At 46.7% G+C, this 21,132-nt stretch overlaps 2 protein-coding genes across 4 annotated transcripts; both read right to left on the bottom strand.

Annotated features, from left to right (window-relative positions):
* Positions 1-5,500: 5,500 nt before the first annotated feature.
* On the bottom strand, positions 5,501-6,170 carry LOC128337260 (zinc finger protein 79-like; the record flags this gene model as incomplete). The annotated part of the gene is made up of 2 exons (XM_053278046.1): positions 6,160-6,170; positions 5,501-5,945 (listed from the first exon to the last, which is right to left on the bottom strand). Coding segments are annotated over exons 1-2 (456 nt in total), but the record flags the coding sequence as incomplete, so codon positions are not given.
* Positions 6,171-10,461: 4,291 nt separating this feature from the next.
* LOC128337678 (zinc finger protein 850-like) lies at positions 10,462-20,921 on the bottom strand. 3 transcript variants are annotated; one of them, XM_053278934.1, is made up of 2 exons: positions 20,611-20,921; positions 10,462-16,580 (listed from the first exon to the last, which is right to left on the bottom strand). In XM_053278934.1, the coding sequence occupies exon 2, from the start codon at positions 16,478-16,480 to the stop codon at positions 14,195-14,197; it is 2,286 nt and encodes a 761-aa protein (XP_053134909.1). In that variant the 5' UTR covers positions 16,481-16,580; positions 20,611-20,921; the 3' UTR covers positions 10,462-14,194. The 3 variants fall into 3 exon arrangements, with proteins under 3 accessions (XP_053134909.1, XP_053134910.1, XP_053134911.1); XM_053278935.1 differs by having other exon boundaries at positions 10,462-16,583; XM_053278936.1 differs by lacking the exon at positions 20,611-20,921 and adding an exon at positions 20,063-20,158.
* Between the last annotated feature and the right edge of the window lie 211 nt (positions 20,922-21,132).

Below are 21,132 nucleotides of genomic sequence, written 5' to 3' on the forward strand. Positions count from 1 at the left end.
AACTGGTAGCCAGTGCAGCTCTTTCAGAATGGGTGTGATGTGCTCCCACCGGGCAGCTCCAGCTAAAACCCTAGTTGCCGCATTTTGCACTAGCTGCAGTTTCAGGATATTCTTCAAGGGCAGCCCCACGTAGAGTGCATTACAGTAGTCCAGCCGTGGCATGACTAAATAGAAGGTGGTTACATATATAATGATGCATATTATCATTAAAAGTACTAAGAATGCATGAGGGTGATTACATGTTACCAAAAAAAGCTAAAAGCGAAGGTAACTGGGGATTTGTATCTGGTTTTGGAAAAGTTGAAATTGTTGCTTCATACATGGACTGAGGAAAGGAACTACATTTGAAAGCAGAGGTCACATGACCGCCAGCAGGGAGACTACTCCTGAAATGAGGCCAACTGGGACTAATGCCTTTAGATGTTTTCTGTGTAACCAATTTGGCCACAAGGTGGCGAACTGTCCCAAGAATCAGACAAAGAAAAGTAACTTTACAGAAAGGAATTCAAACAAAAATTTTAATGTTTGCCTGATGCAAAGTGATGAAAAGTTCATTTTTGATACTGGTTCTTCGGTTCATATATCAAATCATCTGGATTTCTATACCGAACTGTTTGATATTCCTGAAGAGACTGTTTATTTGGGCAATAATACTACAAATAAAGCCAAGAAGAAAGGCAAAGGAATTTTTTATTGCAAGCTACTGGATGGATCTGTTAAACCATTTTCTGGAGCAGAGAAGCGAGCACTCACCATCACCTCCGGCTGGCCACTCGGGTTGCCATATCCGGGCTTCCCAAATCTGGAATCATGGCATGACTCAGGCCTCTCAGAGGCTAATTCCCCAGGCGTGGGGACCTGCAAAATGGCTGAGGCACCTAAGGGGGAAAGCTCAAATGGTCTGAAGAACTGGCTGAACCAGCCAGAGGGGGTGAAAACTGAGGCCGGAATGGGGAGGGGGAACCTCTGTGGACACCCCCCCACCCACTGCCTCCAGGAACTCCCCCAAAGGGGATAAGGTAAATATATATATATTTAAAAAAAATCCGTGAACCAAACTGGGAGGGGGGTGTTGGAGGGGGTGCCGGATTGAACTGGCCCAGTCAGGTTCGAGTCCGGTCCAGACCAGACTAGCTGGTTCCATGCACATCCCTATAACCAGTATTTAACCTCTATCTTTTAGGGCATCATCTTAAAATGCAGAGTTACCTTCCCTTTGGATAAATACGGTATATACTATTATTATTATTTTACATTTATATCCCGCTCTTCCTCCAAGGAGCCCAGAGCGGTGTACTACATACTTGAGTTTCTCTTTCACAACAACCCTGGGAAGCAGGTGAGGCTGAGAGAGAAGTGACTGGCCCAGAGTCACCCAGCAAGTCTCATGGCTGAATGGGGATTGGAACTCGGGTCTCCCCGGACTTAGTCCTGCATTCTAAACACTACACCACGCTTCCTAGACACTTAAAAATTGCAATTAGGAGCACAGAGTTAGAAAGGGCCTTCAAGGTCTTCTAGTCTAGTCCATCACCCCAGCACTGTGAGGGATCGGCTATCGCATCCTTATCTGGGGCCATCCAACCTTTGGACGTCTTCAGTGATGGACAGCCTTCCACTGCATGAGGCAGACTGTTCCGCTGTCCAACAACTTTTACCATCAGGAGGTTCCTCCTCATGTTTCACCTGGATCTGCATCCTCACCATTTCAACCCCTCCGTTCTAGCCCTGCCCTCGAGTATCAGGGAACAAGCCCACTTATGCCTTCTCTGTGACAGCCGTCCTGGTAATCTTTGAAGATGGCTCTTGTATCCCCCCATCCCCTCAAGGCGAAACACCCTCAGCTCTACTTCTTGAACCCTTCCCCCCAAAACCCGTACTCCAATTGGTTCTTCAACTGAACAAAGACTTTCCTCCAGCTCTCCAACAGAACTCTCTGCTGAAAGTAGCCTCCTATATATACACAAATTTCCCTCCTATATATGTCAAAATATCTCAAATGCCCTGTTTTTCAAAGCATGATCAATAAAAAGCAAACCCCTCTCTCCCTACAAAATCAAACAAGTCCAATTCATCACCCTCAAAAAAAAAACTACAGAGCAGAGCTGCAAATTCTGGACCCCAACTCAGTTTTGCTGAGTCTTTTTTTTTTTTTTTACCCCAGCTCACGCATCTGTAGTCACCTAATGGCTCAGCGGGGAAATGCTTGACTATCAAGCAAGAGGCTGCCGGTTCGAATCCCCGCTGGTACCTATACCGGTACCTATACCAGCAGCAATATAGGAAGATGCTGAAAGGCATCATCTCTTACTGCACGGGAGATGACAATGGTCAACCCCTCCTGTATTCTACCAAAGACATCCACAGGGCTTTGTGGGTGCCACGAGTCGACACCGACTTGACAGCCTCCTTTGCCTTTACATCTGCGCATGCGCATCTGTGCATGCGCAAAGAAAGAACTGAGCTGCAGCCAGCCTGGTCTGTAAACTGGGAGGCCAGCGGAAGGGGGATTGGAGGAGTTACAGCTCTACTCTGATGTATATACCGCCTCCGCGGCCTCAGCACCTGAATTTTAATAAAATAATTACATTTTTTCTCTCCCCTCCCTACATTTACTCCAGGAAATTCACTTTACTTGTAAAGGGGAATCCTCACTGGATCTCCCTATGCAAATAAACCTTTCCCCGAGCCGGCCCACAAACCGGTTCAGCTGAGCCCGGACCGGGCTGGGTCAAATTTGGTCCGGATTTGAACCGAACCGGTCTTATGGCTGGCTTGCACTGCCCTAGCAGCCTGACAGAATCTAGTCACTTTAAAATTAGTCTCAGGATTGGATCCAGGAAGTAAATAGGTGGCATGAAATAACTCTGAATACACAGGGATGGGCAGTAAATAAAAGAATGTCTTATTGACTGATAAAATATATCCTCCAGTATAGAGGATCCATATTGCTAATCATCTGCTTAAGTGCTTTCTTGGCACTATCAAAACCCAAGGATAATAAAAAATTAGGGGGGAAATGTGATGTCAATAGTTTAGATTCCAATTTTGTTCAACAGGTTTGTCTAATAGTACCTGCTACTACCAAAGGTGTCAAACAACTTGGGAGGAGGTTCAGATTTCTAGTTTCCACCTTTAACATTCCAGCTTCAGATCTTCAAATAAAATAAAGAGTGAAGAGAGAGAACCTCTTTCAACATTCCAAGCATTAATTTGGTTTCTCCCGTGTGAGTTTTATGGTGTTGAATAAGATGTCCACTCCACCCAACCCACCCCATCTGGGGACCCACATCTGAGCATCTCTGCCCTAAGTTAATGCCTGAAGAACTGCTTTCTGCCCTAGAAACTGCTTCTAACCTGCTTAAGTTCCATGGTTGGGAGAGTGGATAAAATCCCCCCCTCCCATGAAGAACCTAAGAACAGCCCTGCTGGATCAGGCCCGAGGTGGTCCATCTAGTCCAGCATCCCGTTTCACAAGGTGGCCCACCTGATGCCGCCGGAAGCCTACAGGCAGGAGTTGAGGGCAGGCCCTGGGTGTGGGAAATCCCCTGGAACCCTGCCTTCCCCTTTTGAGTCAACCCCTTGCGTTCATCCACACTGTCCCAGGACAGGGAATGGGGCGTCTTGCTGAACCAAAGAGTACATAACCAGGTTCCCACAAAAGAGCTCCTCGTCTGACGGAGAAACTCTCTTCTACTACTACAACAAACAAACAAACAAACAAACAAACAAACAAGATGGCTCCCTGTCCCCGAATTTCTCACAATCTAAAAAGAAACATAAGGCGGATACCAACAACAGCTACTGGAGGGATGCTGTGCTGGGGACGGATATGGCCAGTTGCTTTCCTTCTGCTCAATAAAGAGAATCACCACATTAAAAGGGGGCCTCTTTTGCCCATTTAGCAGGGGTTTATATTTCACACAGAGAAGATGTGTGTGTGTGTATGTTGCAGGGGGAGGGATCTCTTTCACACACACACACACACATGTGCACGCACACACACACACACACATACACACAGAGCAATATTCATTGATTACTTTGAAGGAATTATGCACATTTATTCAAAACAGAGACACAACATTATGAATTTCCCTGAGGGAAGCAAAACAAAGAAGAAGCAGAAATCTCACAAGGGTTTATATTTCACAAAATGAGGGAGATTTTCAGGTTTCTCTGCAGTTTCATTTGTATGATTCCTATACCCTGTTTGAATTTACGCATGTGCAGGGAAGTGAGCCTTCCTTCTTCCAGTGTGGGTTCTATCGTGTATAGTAAGGGCTACTCTGTTCCTAAAGCGGTTTCCACACTCTAAACGTTTGTGTGGTTTCTCCCCGGTGTGGGTTCTAAGGTGTCCAGTAAGTTGTCAATTCCTGCTAAACCTCTTAGCATAATCTCAGCATTAGTGAGATTTCTCCCCAATGTGCATTTTCTGGTGTCTAATAAGATGTTCCCTCTGGCTGTAGCTCTTTCCACACTCCAAGCATTTGTGTGGTTTCTCCCCAGTGTGGGTTCTACGGTGTGCAGCGAGATTTGTACTCCAGATAAAGCTCTTTCCACACTCCCAGCATTTGTGTGGTTTCTCCCCAGTGTGGGTTCCACGGTGTCCATTGAGAGTTGTACTCCGCCTAAAGCTCTTTCCACACTCAAAGCATTTGTGTGGTTTCTCCCCAGTGTGGGTTTTGTGGTGTGAAGTAAGATTTTCTTTCATGCTGAAGCTCTTTCCACACTCCAAGCATTTGTATGGTTTCGCCCCAGTGTGGATTTTGTGGTGCATAGTAAGATACCCACCTGTGCTGAAGCTCTTTCCACACACCAAGCATTTATGTGGTTTCTCCCCAGTGTGGGTTCTATGATGTATAGTAAGATACCCACTTGTGCTGAAGCTCTTTGGACACTCCAAGCATTTGTATGGTTTCTCCCCAGTGTGTGTTTTGTGGTGTTGAGTAAGAGCTCCACTCTGGCTGAAGCTCCTTCCACACTCCAAACATTTGTGTGGTTTCTCCCCAGTGTGGGTTCTGTGGTGTCTAATAAGATGTCCTCTCCGGATGAAGCTCTTTCCACATTCCAAGCATTTATGTGGTTTCTCCCCAGTGTGGGTTTTGTGGTGTGAAGTAAGAGCTCCACTCGTGCTGAAGCTCTTTCCACACTCCAAGCATTTATGTGGTTTCTCCCCAGTGTGGGTTCTATGGTGTGCATCGAGAGTTGTACTCCGACTATAGCTCTTTCCACACTCCAAGCATTTGTGTAGTTTCTCCCCAGTGTGGGTTTTGTGGTGTGAAGTAAGATTTCCTCTCGTGCTGAAGCTCTTTCCACACTCCAAGCATTTGTATGGTTTCTCCCCAGTGTGGATTTTGTGGTGTATAGTAAGATACCCACCTGTGCTGAAGCTCTTTCCACACACCAAGCATGTATGTGGTTTCTCCCCAGTGTGGGTTCTATGATGTATAGTAAGACACCCACTTGTGCTGAAGCTCTTTGGACACTCCAAGCATTTATATGGTTTCTCCCCAGTGTGTGTTTTGTGGTGTCGAGTAAGAGTTCCACTCTGGCTGAAGCTCCTTCCACACACCAAACATTTGTGTGGTTTCACCCCAGTGTGGGTTTTGTGGTGTTGAGTAAGAGCTCCACTCTGGCTGAAGCTCTTTCCACACTTCAAACATTTGTATGGTTTCTTCCCAGTGTGGGATTTGTGGTGTGAAGTAAGTTCTCCACTCGTGCTGAAGCTCTTTCCACACTCCAAGCATTTATGTGGTTTCTCCCCAGTGTGGGTTTTGTGGTGTCGAGTAAGAGCTCCACTCATGCTGAAGCTGTTTCCACACTCCAAGCATTTGTGTGGTTTCTCCCCAGTGTGGGTTTTGTGGTGTGAAGTAAGAGCTCCACTCGTGCTGAAGCTCTTTCCACACTCCAAGCATTTGTATGGTTTCTCCCCAGTGTGGATTCTGTGGTGTTTAATAACATACCCACTTGTGCTGAAGCTCTTTCCACACACCAAACATTTATGTGGTTTCTCCCCAGTGTGTGTTTTGTGGTGTTGAGTAAGAGCTCCACTCTGGCTGAAGCTCCTTCCACACTTCAAACATTTGTATGGTTTCTCCCCAGTGTGAATTCTGTGGTGTTTAGCAAGATCTCCACTCGTGCTGAAGCTCTTTCCACACTCCAAGCATTTATGTGGTTTCACCCCAGTGTGGGTTTTGTGGTGTTGAGTAAGAGCTCCACTCGTGCTGAAGCTCTTTCCACACCCCAAACATTTGTATGGTTTCTCCCCAGTGTGAATTCTGTGGTGTTTAGCAAGATATCCACTCGTGTTGAAGCTCTTTCCACACTCCAAGCATTTGTGTGGTTTCTCCCCAGTGTGGGTTCTGTGGTGTCTAGTAAGATCTCCACTTGCGCTGAAGCTCTTTCCACACTCCAAGCATTTGTGTGGTTTCTCCCCAGTGTGGGTTCTGTGGTGTCTAGTAAGATCTCCACTTGCGCTGAAGCTCTTTCCACACTCCAAGCATTTATGTGGCTTCTCCCCAGTGTGTGTTCTGTGGTGTATAATAAGATGCCCTCTCTTGATGAAGAACTTCCCACAGTCCAAACATTCATACAATTTCTCACCTGCTTTCATTTCCCTCTCCAGTTCAAACTTGGTCCAGAAGTGAAGCTTTTGCTATGCAGAGGGCACAGGCTCCTTTCTCTTTCTTTCTGCGTTATTTTTTGGACTTCTCTTCTTCCGTGTTGCTCCAGTTTTTAGGCTGTGCTCCCTTTTATGTCATCTGGCACGACCCATAAACCCTCTGCTGGGTTTCCCCTCCTTGTTCCTCTCCCAACTCTCACCGGCTGGAAGGAAGAGAGAAAACTGGTCAGAGCCTGGGATGGAAAAGGAGCGTCAACTAGATCGGAAGGTGCCTTATACCGAGTCACAGGGATCTGCACAGACCAGTTCCGAGGTCCTTTTCCGTACCTACGGATCGGTTCGGCGTCCCAATGTTTTGGTGTTGCAGGGGGTACATTTAAGGGACCCGCAGGTTACTTCCCTCCCACCTGCTGCTTTCCCACTGATGGCACGGTCTCCAGAATCGCTGGCACGGGGTGGGAGTGGACCTCCTTGCCGCCCCAGTCAGAGTCAAACTGGAAGTGCCTGACGTGTGCGAGTGACCAGAGTGTGATCCAGCCCATCCTCCATGCGAGCCGAGACTCACCTAGGAAGTCCAATATGGACACTTGAGCCTTCAGAAGAGGAAACTGCTCAAGAACAAGCAGGTTGGTGAAAACGAAGCGGAAAGGGACAGGCAGGAGGGGGATGAAATCGCTCCAGAGCACATTTCAAAACCACATGAAGGAAGAACGTGCTTCTCACCTGCTTTCCCACAGCGGCCTGGTCTGCAGCTGTGAACAGGGGGAGCTTTTTCAAATGATCCCTTTGGCCTGCCTCTGTCCAGCTGCTGCTGTTCTTTTTCTGGGGGAACGGCTTGGGGGGATTTTCCACTGAAAAGCAGGATTGAAAGAGTCCTTCGAGGTACAAGAGCCCGTCAACCGCAGCTGGGTCTGCAGCCATTCAAAGCGGTTCCTGCTGCTGGGCTGATTTCCAAGCTCCTGTCAGTGATGGTGAATTACTACAGATTCCCTTTGCCCGCAGGGACCCTTGGTAAAATGAGGACAATAAGATCCATTCGGAGATATATAAGAGGGGAGTAAAGATGGGGCTGACTAGGATATGAGGGATCCGAGTTCAAATTCCTCCCCACTCAGCCGTGAAGCTCAGGGGATGGCCTTGGGCCTGTCACTTTCTCTCCTCCTAACCCCCCTCCCAGTATTTTTGTAAGGGGGAAGCAGCAGCATATATGCCCCCCCCCATGGTCCTCAGAGGAAGGGAAGGATAGAAATGTCAAACATATATGTCAGATGCATATTCTTGTGGACTCCTAGCCACTACTAGCACTCCGATAGTAAGCACAGAAATAGGGAAGCAAAGAAGCCACCTCATGGTGCAGCGGGGAAATGACTTGCCTAGCAAGCCATAGGTTGCCGGTTCGAATCCCTGCTGGTATGTTTCCCAGACTATGGGGAAAGCATTTTTCCTGTGGGCAGCAGCAATATAAGCAGGTGCTGAAAGGCATCAATCTCAGACTGCGTGGGAGGAGGCCATGGTCAATCCCTCCTGTATTGTACCAAAAGAAAACCACAGGGCTCTGTGGGCGCCAGCAGTTGATACACCGACTCGACAGCACAACTTTACTTTGACTTTACACAGAAATACCAGAAGCATATTTAACTGATCTTACCCCAACAGGCATTTAAAGCAAAATGAAAGTACAGATCACATAAATGCCTTCAGCTGCAGCCATCCAAGCACTGCCTACAATCCTGTTGCATCCAAGTCAAGAAGAGAGGAAGGAATCTCCCTTCCTTGGCAAGGGTGGCCATTTGCTGTGAAGCCAGGGGATGCCCAAGTAGCACAAATCTACCGTTCACACAGAGGAGCAGAATCCTAGAATGAGAAGAGCTGGAAGGGATCTCAAGAGATCTTCCAGTCCACCCCCTGCCCAGGGCTACAGCGTCACTGGAAGATGTCTGTCCAGCCTCTGCTTGGACCCTGCGGGGATGAGACCCCCACTATGAGACCCCCCACTTCAGAGCTTGGAAGGGGGCCACTCCATCGCATCTCCCTTTCCAGGGACTTTCCCAGACAGCAGGCTTGACTGAGAGGCTCTCCTGCCAGCCTGAAATGGCCCAAAAATACCGATGCAAGAAGTGGATTTTTTTTAGCCCCCAACACACTGTTGGAAGTGAAGGACTATGCGCTGTCTCTTGTCTCAGTGACATAGAGGACAGACTAGTGAGTCAGAGGGCTAGAGGGTCAAGACATTGGTCATCTCTTCTCTTCTACTCTGACACTATCCCTTTGATATGTAGACTGCTAATCTCAGGGGCTTCCTTCCTTCCTTCCACTTCCTCTTCCCTTCCTTCTCCCTTGCAACATGCAAGCTCCACTCCCCTGCACCATGTGTGTAAGAGATGCAGAATCCATCTGCACCCAGCTAGCTAGCTAGCTCGATTAGAGATCCTATCTCCTCACTTTCCTATCTAGAATGGAGTTCTCTAATAAATACTCCTTATATTGATTTGAACCTATGAACTGGCTCCTAGTTACTTTACCCTCAGCATACACGCATGCCTAACCAAATTCCACTGTGTTGTGCCTCTGTGTACTCTGCTATAATGAGAAAGGGGTTTCTCTTACCAGAGAGAATTCCCAGCACACACATCATTGGGCTGAGCTGCAAAGCACCATGAAAAACCCAGACCGTGTAAGTCCCCAAGAGCGGGTGGGGACCCCGAGGTCAGTCTGGAGGATCTGCGAAGAAGGGCACCGCTGCCTTTCTGCGGGGGAGCCAAGTGCAGGCGAAACAGACCCAGCACCCTTCCTTGCAGTTGGACGGAACGAGACACAATTGCTGCTGGGGAAAGAGGCAGGATTCCCTCCCACCCAGCCCGTTGGCTTCAATCTTTGCTTCCCGGAGCTGGAGCGAAGCCAAAGAGGCAACAGGAGAAAGTGGAGGAGGGGGAACAAATCGGAGGAGAAATCAAAGGCGGGGAGCGCGGGGGGGCCCTAAATAAATATGAATGGCCAGGAGGACTTTCTGCTCAGGACTCGCAGGGAGCCCAGAGCACCGGAGACCATCTGGGGTGGGAAGGAAGAAGAGCTCTCCCCAGCCCACCCTCGCCCCCTTTCTCCCCACCTCTGCTGGCTGCATCCCTCCCAACCCTGCTGCGGGGACAGTTCCCACTGCAGAGGAGACGGCCGCGGCGGGACGGGGAGGGAGGGAGGGAGAGAGACCCCCCCTCCCCTCCCGCCCTTCCCTGGGATGCTGCTCACCTCCCGCTTTCGCCAAAGAGTCCAGTCACGAGTCTGATCGGCCCGGGGCGTATAGAAGCACCGGCAGAAAGCTGCATGCCGCGCTGCTGTCCTCGGGCACCGTCACTCCGGCTCAAAGCAGCCGCGGAAGAGGATCGGGCATCTCGGGCTCTTTGTTCGCAGAGGGGCTCCTGCTGGCGCGAATGCAGCCGCCCCCTCCCTCCCTGCTCCTCCTCGACACCCTCCCTCCTCGAGCCCCCCCCCCCACCGCACCCCTCCACTTCCTCTTCCTCTTCTCAACTCCACCTCACAGGGCACAGGATTTAGCTCTGGGATATTCCTAGTATAATACTTTTATTAAATCCCTCACAACCAGATCTGTGGAATGCCTAGAGACAGCCTGGGACAGGTCCCCAAGAGGCAAGCCACATCCCCAAAACCAGTAGCCTGTGCTGCAGGAACTGGAGAATAAGATTTCCAATATTTTTTTAACCCCCTCAGTGCCAAAAAAAGGACCCTGAGAGTGTCAAACTGGATCCCCAGAATAATGAGATGTCCTGCAGGCACTGGGAAAAGGCCTTTCTGGGATCTTTCAGACCTTTGAGGCATTCTAGTCAATTCAATTCCTTTTATTATGATCACAGACCAGCACAGTTTACAAACAAGTCCAACGACAACAACAACAAAAACCTACATATTTACGATACAGTGGTTAAGCACATACTTAAGCATACAGATCAGTTAACAGGGATTCTTAATGAACTCCTGGTGGGTTTTAATGGCCATTGAACAGAACTTAGCCACATTATAAGATCTCGGGTCTTTCTGGTCATTGAAAAGATCATCAAGAATAAGATTCTGTACAACCTGCATGGCAACTAATAAAAGGGGTTATTTATTTATTTATCTATTTATTAGACGTAGATCCTGCCCTTCCAATATGGCTCAGGGCGGTTTACAGCACGGGCTATATGTTTACGCCGTATATCTTGGTAAAATTGACAATAAAGGAACCCATGAGCCGTTGTTTCAATATCGCCGTTCCAGTCCATTTTGGCACTGAAGGGGTTAATAACTGTGGAAATATGTTGGCTTGCAGCTGGGGGCGTGGCCAGTCAAAGAACCTCCTTGCAGGGAGAGAGAGGACACCTACTTGCTTGCAGGGCTGGTGGGGTGGGGTGGGGTGGGGCGGGGTGAATGGGAGCCCCCAGTGGGGTGGGGCTGTGAATAGGAGCCCCCAGCCATTGTGATGATTGCCATCTAAAGAGGGTGGGGGAATGCAACATAACCCTCCACTATCTCCAGCTAGGTTGTTTTTTGTTTTTTTTTTAAAGTATATCAATCACAAGAACCACAATTAACAGATCTAATCTGTTAATCTGGAGAGGAGAGCTGGTCTTGTGGTAGCATGCATGACTTGTCCCTTTAGCTAAGCAGGGTCCACCCTGGTTGCACACAAATGGGAGACTAGAAGTGTGAGCACTGGAAGAGATCCCCCTCAAGGGATGGGGCCACTCTGGGAAGAGCAGGAGGTTTCAAATTCCCTCCCTGGCGGCATCTCCAGGATAGGGCTGAGAGAGAGACTCCTGTCTGCAACCTTGGAGAAGCCGCTGCCAGTCTGTGAAGATAATACTGAGCTAGATGGATTAAGGGTCTGACTCAGTATATGACAGCTTCCTATGTACCGAATCTTACAAGCAGCTGCTAGAAATGTGCAGACTGGCTTGCTTTGGGCCGGGCTCGACATCAGGACAGCCTGGCCCAGGAGATCTGAGTCCGGACCGCCCTGCCCCCAAAGGGGTGTGCGCGCCAGTCCAAAACAGACTGACCCCCAAAGAACTGGCTCTCATGCCAGCTCAGGAGGCATACTTGGGTCACAGATACGCTGGTGCTGCTTCCACTTCTCACATTTTGGTTTCAACCATCCTGTGACCTTCAGATTTAACCACCCCCACCAAGTAGGTTTTGGGCTGACTCTTGACTCTACTACAACAGCCTTCCAAACCTCTGTTGTTAAAACAAACCAACAAACCACCCTTGCTAGAGTGGTAAGGGCATTAGGCGTGGGGTGGAGAAAACAGAAGCTACCATTTTTCTCCATAGAGAAACAAGTAATTTCCCTTTGCAATTAGTTCACTTTCAATCCATAATTACTTTTAAAGTTTAGTACAAATAAAACCAGCAACCAACAGAGCATCAGCAGTAAAGAAAATGTGGCCAAAACACATCCAGCTGGCCCGACTCTGACTGTGCCCTAACTTTGCAATCACTTCTTGGCAATCACTTCCGCTTTTTGGCAACCCAGATTTTCCCTTGATCAGCCTCAAGTCCCAATCTTCTTCATAGTTCTGAGGTTCAGCTCAGATGGGGTCTTCTTGCTGTTGAGTGTTTTCAGCTCTCCGGAGAGTCACTGCTCTCTGCCAGTGATTTCTTGGCTCTTTTTTGCCCCAGTTCCGATCCTCAATCAGACTGTGCAAGCAAGACTTCAGTTCTTCTGCTTGAACTCCTTTCCCAACAATTCATACTCCAACTGGTTCTTCTACTGAACAAAGACTCTCCTCCAGCTCTCCAACAGGTCTCTTCAACTGAACTCTCCTCTGCTGAAAGCAGCCTCCTAAATATACACAAATTTCCCTCCTATATTTTTCAAAATACCCCATCAGCATGACTCACATTCCCTCTATTTTTCAAACCATGATAAATAAAAGGAAACCTCCCTTTCCCTACAAAATCAAACCAGTACATTTCATCGCCCTAGAAAATGAAACTACAGAGCAGGAGCTGTGAACCTTTGACCCCGCTTAGTTCTTCAGAGTCTTCTTTTTTTAATCCCAGCCCAGGCATCTGTGCATGAACAAAGGCCCAAACAGAGCCGCAGCCAGCCTGGGCTGTCATTTGGAAGACCGCTTCCGCTGCCTCGGCACCTGAATCTTAAAGGTAAAAAGTACATTTTTCTCACCCCTCCATGTATTTACTGTAAAGAATGCACTTTACTTGTAAAGGGAATCCTCACTGGATCCCCCTATACAAGTAAACCCTCCCAAGCCGGCCCGCAAGCTGGTTCAGCTGAGCCTAGACCGGACTGGGTCAGTTCTAATCAGGTCCAGATTCAAATCGAACTGATCTCATAGCTGGTTCGTACATCACTAGCAGCCTCACAGAATTTAGCCACTAAGTCTCAGGATTCATTCCAAAAAGTAAATAGCTGGCATGAAATAACTGGAGGAAAAGCAGTAAAAGCACAGTTATAAAAGAATTTCTTATTGACTGATAAAATATACAATTAAGAAGGACGTGTTCAATAGACCCAACTGCACCAGAATTACAAAACAGAATTACAATGAATTACTTGCATTATACAGAACATTCCGGAACTTCCCAGACACCACGGTAGAAGGCAGAGTATTACAGCGAGCGAAGGGGAAAGCCCTGCAATGGGTTGGGACTGTCAATTCCTAGCGATAATTTGCTGGTTTAAGCTGATTTAATTCTTTCCAGGATAAGGATTTTTGGGACTAAACTAATATCCTTTTGAGGATCCATATTGCTAATCATCTGCTTAAGTGCCTTACTGGCGCTATGAAAAACCAAGGATAATAAAAACTTAGGAGAAAAACACCGACTCAATAGTTTAGATTCTAATTTTGTACACCAGGTGAAACTAAAAGTATCCAATACTATCAAAGGGGATTAAGTTTGAACCAAAAGTTATATATTGGAAGCCAAATTTTGGTTTCCACCTTTAAAATTCAAGATTCAAGTTTTAAAATTACATTGGGAGAGAACTGAGCAACATGAAAGATTCCTCTTAAAATTTGGATTCCACAATCGTCTGAGGGGGGATATTTGAATATGGTCCAAGTTGAGCTCGATAAAGTTTTTGAGGTTGTACTTTGGCCTCAAAAAGCCTAATGTCCGCAGTTAACTAATTTCCACCTCTGGTTTAAATTGTTTTAAAATGGCCATTACACTCCTTTGTGCAGTTTGTGTTTCACCCAGAATCCAGTATTCAGAGGAAACAAAAAGAAAGTACATGCTGTGGAAAAATAATATTCATTATTTAGTTTGAAAAATTTTTGCACATTTGTTCAAAACACGGCGGGGAGGGGACTTTGAGTCCTCTCAGAGAGAAGTAAGACAAATCAGAAGCAGAAATTTCACAGGGGTTTATATTTGAGAAAATGAGAGAGATTCTCGGACTTGTCTGCAGTTTCATGCGTGTGATTCCTACCCTGTCTGAATGTATGCATGTGCAGTAAGGTGAGCCTTTCTTCTTCCAGTGTGTGTTCTATGGTGTGGAGTAAGAGCTCCCCTGTTCCTGAAGCTCTTTCCACACTACAAGCATTTCTATGGTCGCTCCTCAGTGTGGGTTCTGTGGTGTTTAGTAAGAGCTCCATTCGTGCTGAAGCTCTTTCCACACTTGAAGCATTTATGTGGTTTCTCTCCAGTGTGGGTTCTATGGTGTACAATAAGATGTCCGCTGTTGCTGTAGCTCTTTCCACACTCAAAGCATTTATGTGGTTTCTCCCCAGTGTGGGTTCTGTAGTGAGCAGAAAGTTTTGAACTCTGGCTGAAGCTCTTTCCACACTCCAAGCATTTATGTGGCTTCTCCCCAGTGTGGGTTCTGTGATGTATAGTAAGTTGCCTGCCCGTGCTAAAGCTCTTTCCGCACTCCAAGCATTTATGTGGTTTCTCCCCAGTGTGAATTCTGTGATGTACAATAAGAGCACTACTCATGCTGAAGCTCTTTCCACATTCCAAACATTGATGTGGTTTCTCCCCTGTGTGTCTTCTATGGTGTACAGTAAGATTTCCACTCGTGCTGAACGCCTTTCCACACAACAAACACTGATGTGGTTTCTCTCCAGTGTGAGTTCTGTGATGTACAATAACATCTCTACTTGTTCTGAACCTCTTTCCGCACTCCAAACATTGATGTGGTTTCTCCCCAGTGTGGGTTCTGTGGTGTGAGGTAAGATCTCCACTCCTGCTGAAACTCTTTCCACACAACATACACTGATGTGGTTTCTCCCCAGTGTGAGTTCTATGATGTACAATAAGAGCTGAACTTGTGCTGAACCTCTTTCCACACTCGAAACATTGATGTGGTTTTTCCCCTGTGTGTCTTCTCTGGTGTACAGTAAGATATCCACTCGTGCTGAAGCTCTTTCCGCACTCCAAGCATTTATGAGGTTTCTCACCAGTGTGAGTTCTGAGATGTACAATAAGAGCTCCACTTGTGCTTAACCGCTTTCCACACTCCAAACATTGATGTGGTTTCTCCCCAGTGTGGGTTCTGTGGTGTGAATTAAGTTCTCCACTCGTGCTGAAGCTCTTTCCACACAACATACATTTATATGGTTTCTCCCCAGTGTGGGTTCTGTGATGTATAATAAGAGCTCCTTTCGTGCTTAACCGCTTTCCGCACACCAAACACTGATGTGGTTTCTCTCCAGTGTGGATTCTATGGTGTAAAGTAAGATGTCCACTCGTGCTGAAGCTTTTTCCACACTCCAAGCATTTATGTGGTTTCTCCCCAGTGTGGGTTCTGAGATGTCTGGTAAGAGAGTCACTCCCGTTGAAGCTCTTTCCACACTCCAAGCATTTATGTGGTTTCTCCCCTGTGTGGCTTCTGTGGTGTTTAGCAAGATTTCCACTCGTGCTAAAGCTCTTTCCACACTCCAAACATTTATGTGGTTTCTCCCCAGTGTGGGTTCTCTGGTGCAAAGTCAACTTTCCACTCCTGCTGAAGGCCTTTCCACACAACAAACATTTAAATGGTTTCTCCCCAGTATGAGTCCTCTGATGTACAATAAGATCTCCACTCGTGCTTAACCGCTTTCCGCACTCCAAACATTTATGTGGTTTCTCCCCAGTGTGGGTTCTATGGTGTTTAGCAAGATCTCCACTCCTGCTGAAGCTCTTTCCACACAACAAACATTCATGTGGTTTCTCCCCAGTGTGGGTTCTGTGGTGTACAATAAGCGCTCCACTTGTGCTGAACCTTTTCCCACACTCCAAACATTGATGTGGTTTCTCTGTAGTGTGGGTCCTGTGATGTACAAGAACAGCTCCACTCGTACTGAACCTTTTGCCACACTCCAAACATTGATGTGGTTTCTCGCCAGTGTGAGTTCTGTGATGTACAATAAGAGCTCCACTCGTGCTGAACCTTTTTCCACACAACAAACATTCATGTGGTTTCTCTCCAGTGTGGGTTCTGTGGTGTTCAGTAAGATGTTCACTCCTGCTGAAGCTCTTTCCACACTCCAAACATTTATGTGGTTTCTCCCCAGTGTGAGTTCTGTGATGTACAGTAAGAGCTCCACTCATGCTGAAGCTCTTTCCACATTCCAAACACTGATATGGTTTCTCCCCTGTGTGGCTTCTATGGTGTACAATAAGATTTCCACTCGTGCTGAAGGCCTTTCCACACAACAAGCACTGATGTGGTTTCTCCCCAGTGTGGGTTCTGTGATGTATAAGAACAGCTCTATTCGAGCTGAACCTTTTCCCACACAACAAACATTCATGTGGTTTCTCCCCAGTGTGGGTTGCATGGTGTAAAGTAAGAGTACAATTATTTTTTGGACTCCATGCCGATAAGCAAGTTATCCATTTCTCTTCTTCCATTTTGCTCCAGTTTTTAGTCTGTGCTCCCTCTTATTCCATCTGGCTTCACCCATACATCCTCTGCTGGGTTTCCCCTCATTGTTCCTCTCCCAACTCTCACCTGCTAGATGGAAGAGAGAAAATTGGTCAGAGCCTGAGATTGAAAAGGAGCCTTAAGGAAATAGATTAATTTAGGGGAAAGTTTGTTTAGTCAGACTTTGTATTAGAAGTTATATTTCTTTGGTGTGTGTGCCTTTGCATATCCCTGATATTGTTTTATTATTGTTTATCTGTAACATATTTAAAATAAGAAACACTAGCCTATGCCCATCCTACCTAGGACATTGCAAAAGACTCTATAAACATTTAAATGTACATTAAGATAACCTATTTTTGTAATCCTACTAAGTATTCTTAACTGTATTTAGAAGCTAGGAAAGCCTCAGACGGAAGTAGTCTGTAGTAATGGAATAAAACTGTTTTTTTTTAAGTTTTTTTCTTTTTACACGCCTCTCCGAGTTGGTTTTTAACTCAGGAAAACGGGGGGTGAAGGGGGATTTTCGCTGGTGCAAACACATCCTCAGGCATTCAGCAGCTATCAGTTTTCTCACCACATTTAGGCTTGCAAGTGGAAGATTTTTGTACTTTTCCAGGAGTCAAACTGAGCGTTTCTTTCTTTCTGGGTTATTCCACCCCAAGCCCTGAAAGTTTCTGTAGACAAAAAATGGGTGGTGGTGGTAGTAGCCTTTGAGTCTACTGATAATACAGAAGAGTTTTAGGAGAAGCCAAGTCAAGCAGCTCAGCAGGGATGATTCAGCATTTCTTTCCCTTGCGTGAGCTTGATTTGAGAAAAAGGCTTTAATCCACTACAGTGTGGGATAGAAACAGAGCCTTAAGGAGAAAGGAGCATAGGAAGGTGCCTTATATTGAGTCACACCCTTGGTCCATGTAGCTCAGTATTGTCTACCCAGACTGGCATGGGTTTCTCCAAGGTTGTGGCAGGAGTCTCTCTCAGACCTCTCTTGGAGATGCTGCCAGGGAGGGAGCTTGGGACCTTCTGCATGCAAGCAAGCATGCATGCATGCATGCAGATGCTCTTCTCAGAGCAGCCTCATCCTCTAAGGTGAATATCTTACAGTGCCCATGTGTCATCTCCTATTCAAATGCAAACCAGGGTGGACTCTGCTTAGCAAAGGGGGCAATACATGCTCGCTACCACCAGACCAGCTCTCCTCCCTTAGACCAGCTCTCCTTCCTTGTGAGATCATATGAGAAGAAATCGTGGAAATGTAAGCAAGAGATTGGCGGGTTCTGCAGCGCAGCGTACAAGAATCAGCCAGGTCCTGATCGCCAGTCAATACCCCTTGCAGCAGATTTTTAACTACTGATCATTTTACCTGACTGTATAATTTTAATTTGCTCCTTGACTTCATAGGTTAGCTTTTATACTTTATCGTTAACTATTTTATATTTGTAGATGTCCTACTTTTAAAGATAGTTGTATACTTACCCTTGTTTTATCTCTACTCTATTAATTTCTTCCTACAGTTTCTAGGATTGCATCTTAATAAGCATATTTTTACCCCTGCTTTATCTTATTTTATTAATCACCCCATAGTTTTTAGAGTTGTATTTCACTAATCATAATATAATCATAATCATCATAATTTTGTAGGCTAATTATATTTATTTATTTATTTATTTGATTTTTATACCGCCCTTCCAAAATGGCTCAGGGCGGTTTACAATTAAAACAAACTATTAAAACAGTAAAGAACTAAAACTAAAATTTAAAAACAATCTAACAACAATTAACAATGAAAAAAAACCATTTAAAAACAACAATTAAACAAATCATAGCTATGGATTCGCAGCATTTTAGGTGTATCTATCTGGTTTATAATAATTTTAATGATATTTTATTTCATTGGATCTGTACTATATCCTGCGATGGTCTTTGACCATAATAAAGATGATTGATTACACTAAAAGCTCAAATTAATGAAAGTATGAAAAATCTATTGCAAAGAAAACTGGCTTTAGACCCTCTTAGATAGTGATCTGGAGCTGGAGAAGGAAATCAAGAGGCATGAAAGAGAGACAGAGTTGTAACAATTGGTATCTTATCTTTAAGACCTGGGAAATTCACATCCATGACATGACAGAGGCCAGATTTCTAGATACACTAAATGACTGAACCTCAGAACAGTCCATCATGGAACCAGCTAGACAGAAGGTGACCATGTTCTTCACTCCGAGTGGTGCTCAAGACCCGTTGTGAGATGTCAATGTCATGGAACCAAAATAAGAAACTGGAGGATACACGGACCATAGAAACAAACCATATACGTAGAGAAATGTATATCCAGCGTCTATAATTGTCACTCACACAAACACATCATATGAAATAGTTCTCATCAAAACGTATTTTTTGATACTGTATTTGACTTTCAAGCAACACCATTTGGGACTTATGGAATAGAAACCACCTCTACTAATATTTTCTCTTATTCTGTGTGTTTCATCTTTGTATGTAAACTTAGTACAGGAGGTTCAATTGATTACCTGTGTCAAAACATTTATATCTCTGGTCAATTGCATATGTTAATTGATTTGAAAAGATTCATTGTACTGTAGTTTGGTTATAAATTTTGACATAACGTTTTGATGAGAACTATTTCATATGTGTTTGTGTGAGTAACAATTATATTATTATTTCTTGTTTACACAGTCAGACAGGTGTTATTGACTGGTTTGCTTTATCCAGACATTGAGTCCTTCCCAAGGACCTGGGATGACTGAATTTTATTGTCAGTTGTTATAGATATCGTTGCAGAATATAGGCTGTTCCCAGTAAAGCTGCTTTTTGTAATTGGCTGACGTTGTTGTTGTTATTATTATTATTATTTACATTTATAAACCGCCCCATCCAGAGGCTCTGGGTGGTGTACAATAGCTTTTTAAAAAGACATAAAACCCACAATTAAAACAATGCATAAACAATATAAAAACAATTCAAAAATGATTAAAACTATTTAAAACCAATTAACATGACATGACAAGACATGCTCGCTACCACAAGACCAGCTTTCATTATCATTAGACCAGAAGGTTGCCAGTTCGAATCCCCTCTGCTAATATATCGGGCAGCAATGATATAGGAAGATGCTGAAAGGCATCATCTCACACTGCGCGGGAGGAGGCAACGGTCAACCCCTCCTGTATTCTACCCAAGACAACCACAGGGCTCTGTGGTCGCCAGGAGTCGAAATTGACTTGATGGCACACTTTACCCTTGCCTGTGCCAAGTGGTAATGGAAAGGCCAGCTTACTGAGAGTTGCTGTTGTGACCATACACCAGGCCTGCTCAACGTGCCCCCCCCAGCTTTTTTTGGACTACAACTCCCATAATCTCCAGCCATAGTGGCCAATAGCCAGGGATTATGGGAGTTGTAGGCCAACATCTGCTGAAGAACCGAAGCTGAGCGGCCCTGCCCTACTCAGCCATGGTTTAGCTCAGCTGACCTCTCTTTCTCTCCATGCAGGACTCAGCCTCCCCCTCCTCACAGCACTTGCAATTGCAAATAGCCAATGGCCACCAACCTGCACATCAAAGAAATCCCGCCGGCATTCCGGAAAGCTCGGTTTAAAGAAGAAGAAGAAGAAAAGAGGCAGTTGCAAATAGAGGGTGTTTCTTCTTCTTCTTAACCCCCGATATAATTCGGGCCCAGCTAGAATGCCCAGTAATTTTTAACCGTAATTTGGGGGGTTGAAGCAGAGTCGGTTGTGTACTGGTCTCTGAGAGCCCGCAGGGAGGCAGAGGAAAACAAAACGAATATGGACCGGCGCACTCCAATCCGGAGTGGATGCTGATTAAAAGCCCGGTCTGTCGAGCCTCTCCGAGGACTTTCTGCTCCAGACTCGCAGAGAGCCCTGGAGACCATCTGGGGTGGGAGGGCAGAGCTCTGGCCAGCACCCGCCACCCTCAGGCCCCTTTCTCCCCCCCACCGCTGGCTGCACTCCTCGCGACCCTCCCGAGGGGACAGTTCCCACTGCGGAAGAGAGAGGCGGCCGCGGGGCTGGGAGGGAGACCCTCCCCCTCCCCCTCCGCCCCTTCCCCAAGGATGCTGCATCTGCGTCTGGCTGCTCACCTGCCTCTTCAGCCGAGGAGCCCAGCCACCAGCCTCATCCGCCTCTGCGGAGAAGCACCCGCCTCGCTTCCTGCAGCAGCAGCGCTGGCCTCTGGCAGCGTCACTCCGGATCAAGGCAGCCACGGGAGATGATTAAGGCAACTCCGGCTCTTTGTTCCCAGACACGCTCCTGCCGCCGCCCCCTGCCCGCTCCCTTCTTCTCGGCCCCCTCCGCCCTCAGCACTCCGCCCCTTCCTCTCCTCCTCTCAGGTCCACCTCCCAATGCTCAGGATTGGACCCGCAGCATTTCCTCCTCCGGCCATCCTGATTCCTGCCTCCCCCGAGCAGCCTCCAACAGCTGCCCCCGCTTCCCGGTCCCAACAGCATCCCAGCCCCCCTCTCTCTCATTGGCTGAGCCCTCGAGGCCGCGCCCCCTCCGGGAACCCCGGGGGTGGGGCAAGCCGGGCCTCCTCTCTGGGGGGAGCTCTTCCACTCAGGGGGTTTGGGGGACTGTTCGGATCAGGGGGGCACAAGTGTGTGTGT

Source organism: Hemicordylus capensis, chromosome 14, assembly GCF_027244095.1.
Source record: "Hemicordylus capensis ecotype Gifberg chromosome 14, rHemCap1.1.pri, whole genome shotgun sequence".
Taxonomy (NCBI): Eukaryota; Metazoa; Chordata; class Lepidosauria; order Squamata; family Cordylidae; genus Hemicordylus; species Hemicordylus capensis.